The 9,202-nt window shown below is 46.0% G+C and overlaps 1 protein-coding gene across 1 annotated transcript; it reads right to left on the reverse strand.

The window, feature by feature from the left end:
- Positions 1–445: 445 nt before the first annotated feature.
- On the reverse strand, positions 446–8,649 carry LOC126083668 (mast cell protease 8-like). Its single transcript, XM_049897519.1, has 6 exons — positions 8,532–8,649; positions 3,467–3,574; positions 2,082–2,229; positions 1,528–1,672; positions 1,049–1,303; positions 446–598 (listed from the first exon to the last, which is right to left on the reverse strand). The coding sequence occupies exons 1-6, from the start codon at positions 8,647–8,649 to the stop codon at positions 446–448; spliced, it is 927 nt and encodes a 308-aa protein (XP_049753476.1).
- Between the last annotated feature and the right edge of the window lie 553 nt (positions 8,650–9,202).

The raw sequence follows: 9,202 nt of genomic DNA on the forward strand, positions 1-9,202 counted from the left end.
TAGGACAGAGCAGAACTGCCCTATAGAGTTTCCAAGGAGCATCTGTTGGATTCGAACTGCCAACCTTTTGGTTAGCAGTCGTAGCACTTAACCACTATGGTGGGGTGGGTTTAGGAAGATGAAAAGACCATCGTTGACAGCCTTATGCAGCAAATTCCATTGTTCTTCTAAGGGAGACACTCCACCACCTGACAGGGTCAGACACAGGGACCTGACATTACAGGGGCTGACAGGACAGGATGGTGCACAAATGTGAGTTGTTAGCTTGTGTGGGTGAGTTTGTGAATTGTTGAGCAGGCAGAGAAGAGAGTGGAGTAGGTGAGCCTACCTCAGGCACAGAAGGACACAAGGAAACACAGAAGGCACTCCTCCACATTGGGAGATGTTTTTTATTAAGAGACTGACACCACAACACACATCTTATCTCTCGGAATCAAGGGTCCAATCACTTAGCTATGCTAGAACGTTTCATTATTTGGTGGATCCAGAGCACAAAGCTGGATATTCTTGTGAAGACCTTAGGAGGTTTGTTATCATATCCATGGCTGACAATGCCATGAGCCACATTGTTACACACCAGGGGTCCCCCGGAGTCACCCTGTAAACAGAAAAAGGAACAGTCTCAGTGGAGCCCCTTCTGGGTTTCTCCCTCAGGCTCTTATTTTCTCATCGGTTCCCATGTCCTCCTTCTCAGGATTTGGGTGTTCAGAAGAAGAGGGAGCTGGAGGGTCACCATTCACTTTTGCTCTGAGTGATACCGGTGGGCAGAGTCCATGCCACCGGGATCACCCAGAACTGTGTGTCTCTGCCGTAACTGAGTTCTCTCTCCAGCTCAACCTAGTTGCAGGCTTTTCTCTTGTTCTCCCATGAAGAAAGGACAAGAGATGAGCTGGAGCAAGATTCCCTGGTGTTATGGATTGAGAACAGAATGCCATCACCCATGTGAACCCTACTTTACCATGGCTTCATGGCCAGTGAATGCCTGACCATAGGGAATTAGAATCACTTTGTTTCTGAAGCAAGATAGGAAAGATGATTGTCTCCTTACCATTCCCATATCCTTAATGCCTAGAGGGTTTCCCACGCACAGCTCGGTGGTGTCATCATAGTGTGGGAAGATTCGCCTGCACTCCTGCTTGTTCTGCACTTCCAGGTCTACTTCCTTGAGTGTGTCTGACAGCCAGCCATTATTCATTAATCCCCAGCCTGCCACACTGCACTTCTGCTCTGCTCTCACCCAGTCCTGGCTCCTCGGTAGGGCAATGGTCTGCACAGCTGTGTTCAGTTGAGCCTTGCGTTTCAGCTGTTCAGAGAAGGTGAGAAATGGTAATTCTCATCCTGCTCTATCAGAAGGGCTCAGAGCCAGGGAAGTAGTTCCTATACTGTCCTGATAGCCCCCAAGCCAGCTTCTATGGCACTGGGACTAGTAGAGCAGTCAGATGGAGAAGGAGGACCTGAGGCTCTGAATAAGCTATGGCTCCCCAGTACCCTGTGAGGCTGCACCCAAATGGAAGCAAGATGGTATACCTTCAGTAACATGATGTCATTGAGTTTTAAATCTGAGCTGAACTCTGGGTGAGGGAAGGCTTGAAGCACAGGGATGACCTGCTGCGTATTTTCCTTTTTCTGGATATTGTGAGCTCCCAGGGTGACAAAGATATTTGTCATATTCCTGCAAAGAAAGATTGGCTACAGTAAATAGGAACTTCAACTCAGCATCAAATAAGGATGTTGATGTTCCAACCCAAGGCAGGCCTGCAGCCAGGCCAAACTGGGAGGAGGAAAATGGGGCAGAAGACGTGTTTTATTTCTTCCCTCTGATACCTCAATCCAAATGTGAATAGTATTACCTTCCTTTTTCTGCTGCAGTGACCCAGGCCTTGTTCTTTAGCAGCTTCACCTGCCACAGCCCCCACTCCACAAATCCCAATACTCTAACCCATACTCACTTCCTCCAGACTAGAGATGCACAGAAGGGTCTTCTGATGAGATTGGGCTCTATGCACTGAGGGATCGTCCTGTGCGACACCTGTGGAATGATGTTAGGGTTCCCAGGAAACAAGAACCCAGTTGTTCCTCACCTTTTGTAACAGTGAGCTGCTGTCAGCACATAGTCTTCTTGCACCAGGAAACCTCCACATGCTATCCAGCTATGGTTGTCCTCAGTGACTGTTATTGATGCCATGTAGGGCCGTGAGTGTGGTGCGGCCTCTTTACCCCCTTTGATCACTGTTAAAGAGAAAACCTGTCTGCATATCTGTGCTCATAGAACTCAGAGGATGGGCAGTATTTGTGGTCTAGAAGACTGGGATATTCAGAGGCTGAATGGTCTGTGGAGTTTGACTTGGGTTGGAAGACAGTCATCTGAAGGGCCTTTAACACTGAGATGGGATCCTTGCTCCTGTAGGCAGCATGGCTGGTTTGTAATATGACCAGTTTCATCCCTAGTTCTCACTTTCTTCCTATGGAGATGAGGGACCTCAGCCTTTATTTGAGTTAATTATATTTCAGATACATGTTATTAGGAAACGATCTACCTCCAGGATGCCCAACCCAGAAGACCTGTTTCACTGACCTGCTCTGGATGTTTTTTGTCCTGAAGCATCTCAGAACCCCAGTGTTGTGATCAATTCCTGCATGGGCTGGTTTCTAAGGATCTAAATATCATGAGCTCATGGAACAGAATCCTTTGGTATCTCTTCCGTACCGAGTCTGGCACATAGAAAATAGTCCATAAATGTTCTTTGGTTACATGAATGAGCAGTCCTTAGATTGTCTTTGGTCTGTGGTTGAGGAGGAGAAGTCCTAATAGACATCTGAGCTCTAGCACAGAATTTGCTTCAGAGGACACTGAGTCCTCAGGATAAAGGGGGGTGAGAATAGAAACTGGAAATAAAAGTACAGAGGGGAAATGAAAGGAATGGAGCCTGAGTGGGGGCCCCATGTAAATCAGGGACTTAGTAGCAGTAATCAGACACTCTGATGTCCAGTGACTCAGTTTGGATCTGAATTTCTGCCCTGATAGAGCTGAGAAGCTCAGCATAATAGGAACAAGGTGAAGGTGAAGTCTAGAATATGGAGTATGAAATGCTTCTTCCTTCTTTGACCTGTTCAGTAGCTCCTGACATTAAGCTGTGCATTGTTTTGATTAGATAGATGAAATTTACAGCATTCATTTTAGCTTTCCCTCCTGCTACTGAATCTATGGCCATCTTGATAAGAAATCACTTCCTTCTAGACAATAGCGGTACAGCCCATGAAAGGGGAATGGGCCATCAGTTTTCTTGGGAGCATTTTTCCCTGTCATTCCTGTACATTGTTTATGCAGACATAAAACATAGATTTCATTAAATTTCTGGGGAAAAAGTGGGTCCAGGATGCATCATAGAGATAGGCTAAGCTGGAGCTCTGTGGAGATATCACTTATGAAAAGAGCCAGACCCCTGAGTTATGGACAGTCACTTACGTATGAAGGCTCTGGAGGGCAGCAGCAAGGCCGACAGGATCAGGAGCGGCAGCATCATCTTGGGAAAGTTGCTCAGGTCAGAAGTTGTATGTCGTTTCTCGTTCGAGGCTTTTTAAAACAAGAGGTGAGTAAGAAGGGGCAGGCTCAATGACCGTCTGTTTTATTCTAGGTTGTCTTGATTCTCAAGATATGAACTCAGCATGTCACTCTTTCCTCCTAGAGGAATGTGTATGGTGAGGATGTTGCAAGAACCACATTCTTAGGCAGTTTCTTACTGAGCAGACCACATTTACCTGGAGAAATCCTGAACTATGAGAAGGGAGGAATAGGCTTTGGGGTTTTGTTTTAGTTGAAATAGTGTTCACTTCCCGCCTTGAGTCTTAAAAAAGCATGAATATGATGCCATATGGACTTGCATTTGCGATAAGCAACTGCCTACTTTAATACATAACATCTCTCAACCCAAAATTCCCTCTCAGTGCTTCTCAGTTTGAGAGCCCAGGAGTTTGAGTATTTATTGATATTATAAATCCAAAAATTAAAAACTCTTCTTCCATACAAGATCTTCATCATTTATATAAGATCTTTATCATCCATCGACTATTGGTAGTTTCAGTCAATACAGAATCTTGGGGTGGGGGTGAAGATAGAGACTGGGGTTGAAGAGGAGATGTGATGTTGATGAGAGCAGTAGGAAGGTGAAGAGATACCAGAATAGGAGAGCATGAGATCATGGTTTGACAGACTAACCTGTGTGAATTCATTGTTTGGTCTCAGGATGCCCTGATCAACCAATGTTGATCCGCACCTTGGTATTTTTGAGGGATCAAATATCTCAGTGTCAAAGTATTTGCAAGCATGCAGGCAGATACAAAAAGAGGCAAACAATCTTTTCTATTTATTCTGAATTTTCTTGATGTCTCTCTTTCCATTTGACCCAGGTAAGCTGGGGTCCCTGTGAAGATTGCTATTAGGCAAATTTTCTGTACCTTGTGCATCCCTGACTCTGGTGATGGTCTCTGTTCTTGTTTTCACAGAAGAAGGAAATAGCCTTAATTAAGGGTCACTGCCCTGCTCTGGGGATCTTCAGATACTTTTACCCAGGGTTGGATTACCCAATAAGCAAGGTAAGCACGGCCTTACTTATGTTTACTAATCTGTAGTGAACTTTTTAACATGTGAAACTGTTCACTACAGATTAGTAAGTAAGCATAAGTAAGACTGTGTTTACCTTACTTAATGGCTAATCTGCCCTGTCATGGACTATGGATTTGAAAAGAGACTTTGATTCTGTAAGAAGGTGATGTGGGTTTAGGAGATAGACAGCCATACCTAAAAGCTGAATCTTTGATGAGGTGAAAAACTGAAATTGTTGACTACAGCTTAGTAAGTTAAGCACAAGTAACCCTGTGCTTACCTTGCTTATTGGATAATCTTATCCTGCTTCTGCCCTTTCAACAAAATTCCATTTCCTTAGGAGAGTGGTTGATGCAGTGGAAATATTGGTTACTTTCCCTCTAGAAACAACATTCCTAGGCCTCATCCTCAATGGAGCAGCTCACTAAGTTCGAGGACAGCATCTTCTCTCATTGGTCTGGTATCCTTCATGACCATCTACCAGAGTTGTGAGCCTCCCTCGATACATGTGGCCCAGCTCACCCTGTCTAGGTCCTGGAGAAGATGAGTTGTTAATAAAGATGTGGTGAGCATTTCTTTGACTTTAGCTGCCCAGAACCAGCCAAAGCTTATAACTCAGATCTTACTGTTTCGTTTGGGTGCCAGGCCAGGGATTGCATTGTCTTTACTACAGTCTACTTGACGGCTTTCTCTAGTTCCCTGAGAGATTCTGGTACCCAGCAGAGGATACAGGCTGGAAAGAGGGAGTGGAGTGAAGCCTGATGACCTGGTGAACATAGAGGTACATGTATGGTAATATGCTGTAGAATCACGTCATTTCTTTTATTTCGAGGCAGCGCATGGGCTGCCTCTGAGCCCAGGGATTTTCTGCTGGGTGCTTTCCTCCTTCGCAATGCTGTGAGCAACCAGGATGTTATCTGACTGTGGGAGAATATGTGGATGGTACGCTCCTTATGATGACTATCCTTGTTTATTTTGGTCCCACCTGCCCCATGAGTCTGGGGTGTCAATGAAGATGTGATTTAGATGAAGTCCTCCAGACTCCTGGCCCCCTGTTCTGGTGAGGCTCTGTGTGCTTGAGGGCTGTCAGGCTTTCCATAGGAGAGTGTTATGTATATACTACCTAGAATATAAGGCACAGGTTGGAGGTAATAATCTTTTTCTGCCCCAGATATAACTGCTGCTAAAATTATTGTCAATTCTAATCATGCTACTTATGATAACACTCATTAAAAAGAAACAGTGTAAAATTTCATCATTTTTGAAATGCTATGGAAAACTGCTCTGCCTCTAAACACTGGGTCATAGTATCATTGTGGGGAATTATACTTGTGAAGAGTTCATGGAATCTTAGAAAAACAATGTAGATGGAATATGAGCCTGATACTCTAGTAATCATCTGTGAGTCACATGGCCTAAAGTGTTGAGATCACTTAAAATTTATTTGTCAAATTTCATACACTTTTGAGAGTTTCAGCACATTTTTACAAAGGAGATATTTCTTGTGTGCTATTGGGAATGGCTCTAAGTCGCCCCCTGTGTCTCCACTTAAGGTGCCAGCTATGCGCACAGCCCTGTCTCTCTGACCCTAGTTTCCCAGAGTTGGGTCATAGTTCACTAGTTAGAGGAACACCTTCTTTCAGACTGACAAATAGGCAGATATCAGGGCCTGCTGGCTCTCACCACCCTTTTGGGTTCATTAATTCACCAGCACGACTCACAGAATTCATGCAGAGTGTACTATACTTACAGCTACAACTTTATTAGAACAACAAGAAGAAAAATGATATAAACATAGTCATGCATAGGGTGAGGCTTGGGAGGGGTCTCATTGCATATTTTCCACTTCCCAAAGAGGGATGACTACTTTCTCCTGTGCAGGGCACTAACCAAGAGTCCCCACCTGAGCCTCAGGGCTCGGGGCTTTTATCAGCCTCACCACGAGACCATGATAGATTACATCATTCTTGTGGGGCTTAGTCAATACTGGGCCCCAGGTGAACCCACTTGGTCTGGTCAGCCCCACAAATTTGTCTTAGGTATTGGTCTAGTTCCAAGAAAAGAACAAATGCCTAATTGCTTTCTGCATGTTGATTTCATACTTTATAGCTGTCACTTAGGTAGTAGATAAATGTTCATTTGAGGGTGGGATGAGCAAATTCCAATCCTGCTGCAAACAAATGTCATTTAAAGGCCATAGGCCCCAAGGGCTTGTGATCACCATCAGACATGAACATAAAGAAGATACCAATCAGCCAGGAGTGACCAAGTGGGACAGGTTGAAAGAAGGACACCTGCTAATTGAGCGTTATCTGTTCAACTCTGAGCCCACATGGGGGTGTGTGGTGTGCTGGGCTAGATTAGATTGGGAAGGTGTGTCTACAGGTATGGGGACCAGACCTGGCAGTTGCATTCCCCAGGCTCTGCTCCAACGGGCACAACCTGGTATCCCTGAGCCCCTTCTCTGACAAGACCAGGGGCCAGCAGGCAGCAGGCAGCTGGGACAGCAGCACAGAGGAGATGCCCTGCTGAGCTGCATAGGAACAGAGGGAGACAAGGATTGAGTCTCACAGGGAAGTGCTCCTGATGAATACCATGTCAGGTCCCTATTGTGTGGGCTGGAGGCTCAGTTGCTTTTCATCTGGGATTGGTTTAGAAACAAGAAGAGGCCATTGTTGAGACCACCATGCAGCACGTTCTAGCGTTCCTCTGAGGAAGACGTTCCAACACCTGATACGGTCAGATAGAGAGACCCGACTTTACAGATGCTGATATGATGGGACAGGGCACAGTTGTGAGCTGGTGTTTTATGTGGGGGAGTTTGAGGATGAGTGAGCAAGGGAAACATAGAAGAGGGGAGAAGGTATAGTCAGAGCCTCTCTGGTGCATAGCAGTGGACCAGTGTGTATGTTCAAGGAAGACAGAAGGAAGCTCCTCCATACTGGGAGATGGTCTTTATTAAAAGTCTGACACCCCCTCATATGCTACAGAATCCAGGTGCCAGTCACTTAGGTATGCTTGACCACATTCATTATTCTGTGGATTCAGGGAACAAAGCTGTAGATTATGGTGAAGACCACTTGAGGGGTTTTTATCATATCCATGGTGGACAATGCCTTGGGCCACATTGTTTCAGACCATGGGTACCCTGGAGTCACCCTGTGGACATAGAAGGGAAGAGTCTCAGTGCAGATCCCTCTGTCTTATCCCCTCAAGCTCTTTTTTCTCTTCAGTTTCCATGTTCAGGGCCTGGGTGTTCAGAGAAAGAAGGGGCTGAGGGGTCACCATTCATTTTGGTACTGAGTGAGAGGGGAGGGCAGAGAGCCTCTAGGGTTCCCCAGCCTCTATCCTGGCTGAGTCCTCTGTCCAGCTCAAGCCAGTCCCAGGCTTTCCTCTTGTTATCCCATGGATAAAGAAGAATATATGAACTGAAGGGAGAGGCCTGAGTTTCATAGATTGAGAATAGTCTGCCTTCAACTAATGTTGCCCCTGCTTTATCAATGTCTCCATAGGTTAGTGAAGGCCTGGATATGGGGTTCCAGAATCACTTCTTTGGTTCTCAGCCCACATGGCACAGGGAAAGGAGCCTCAGCTCAGCATTCTCCACTTAGTTCTCCATTCTGACTCTTTCTCCTCCCCTACCACTGCTGTGGCCCTTTGTTTTCCAATGAGGAAGTTGTTCAGGTGTGTGTGTGTGTGTGTGTGTGTGTGTTTGTGTGTGTGGGTGTGTATGAAGGAGAAAGAGAGGAAGGGTGGGATCTTCCAGCATTCTGGTCCCACATCTTGGAGCAAGGCCCTTAGACTGGGTGGTGCCCCTTACTGTGGACCCTTGTGAACCACTTCTGTAGGATTTATGTATAGCACTTCCCCAGGTGCCTCCATGAACAGTCTCGTTTCGGATCACTCTGGGCACATGCCTGTCACAAACCTGGCATGTTACTCTTGTCCTTAGGCTCCCTACTCCACTGCATAGAGCTGTTGTCTTTGTGGAAGATGTCTTTGTAGCCCTGCTGCCCTTCCAAGTCCTTTTTCTTGATTGTGTTCATACTACACCATTTGCCAGAGTCCCAAGCCTGCCTTGGTACATGTGTCCTGGCTTAAACCTGTTTTGCTCTGGGACAAGGTGAGGAGTTGTACAGCTGTGGTGAGCGTGGCTTTGATTTCAGCTGACCAACAGGACCAGGCAAGACTTCAGGCCCATGGCTGTGGTTAAGGCTCTCTTCACTGACCTTCCACTTGTGGGTTTTCCCCTGCCCCTTCTTGAGTTGGATTGAGAAGAATTAACAGATGGTGGCCCAATGAGCTGGTGAACAGAAAAGCACAGGTGGGGCATTGCCCTTGTATCATATCCTAACTTTGGACTCAAGACAGAATGTGTGCTGGCTCTGAGCATAGGGATTTGCTTCTGGGTGGTTTCCTCCTTCATCATGCTGTGAGTACCCAGGGTGACATCTTATAGCGGGAGAAAATGTGGAAAGGGACACTCCTTATGCTGATTGTCCTCAGTCACTCTGGTCCCACCTGGCCTAGGAACCTGAGTTCTCATGATGACTGTGATTCTGACGAAAGCCTCCACCTTCCTGCTCCTTTTTTTTTTTT

The sequence above is a fragment of the Elephas maximus genome, chromosome 10 (assembly GCF_024166365.1).
Source record: "Elephas maximus indicus isolate mEleMax1 chromosome 10, mEleMax1 primary haplotype, whole genome shotgun sequence".
Taxonomy (NCBI): domain Eukaryota; kingdom Metazoa; phylum Chordata; class Mammalia; order Proboscidea; family Elephantidae; genus Elephas; species Elephas maximus.

Coding starts and splice junctions, on each gene's coding strand:
- LOC126083668 (XM_049897519.1), bottom strand. CDS start 8,649: ATGAACACAATCAAGAAAAAGGACTTGGAAGGGCAGCAGGGCTACAAA. Junction 2,230..3,466: donor GCCCTCCAGAGCCTTCATAC/GTAAGTGACTGT, acceptor TCTCTTTAACAG/TGATCAAAGGGGGTAAAGAG. Junction 599..1,048: donor GCATTAAGGATATGGGAATG/GTAAGGAGACAA, acceptor TTCTGTTTACAG/GGTGACTCCGGGGGACCCCT.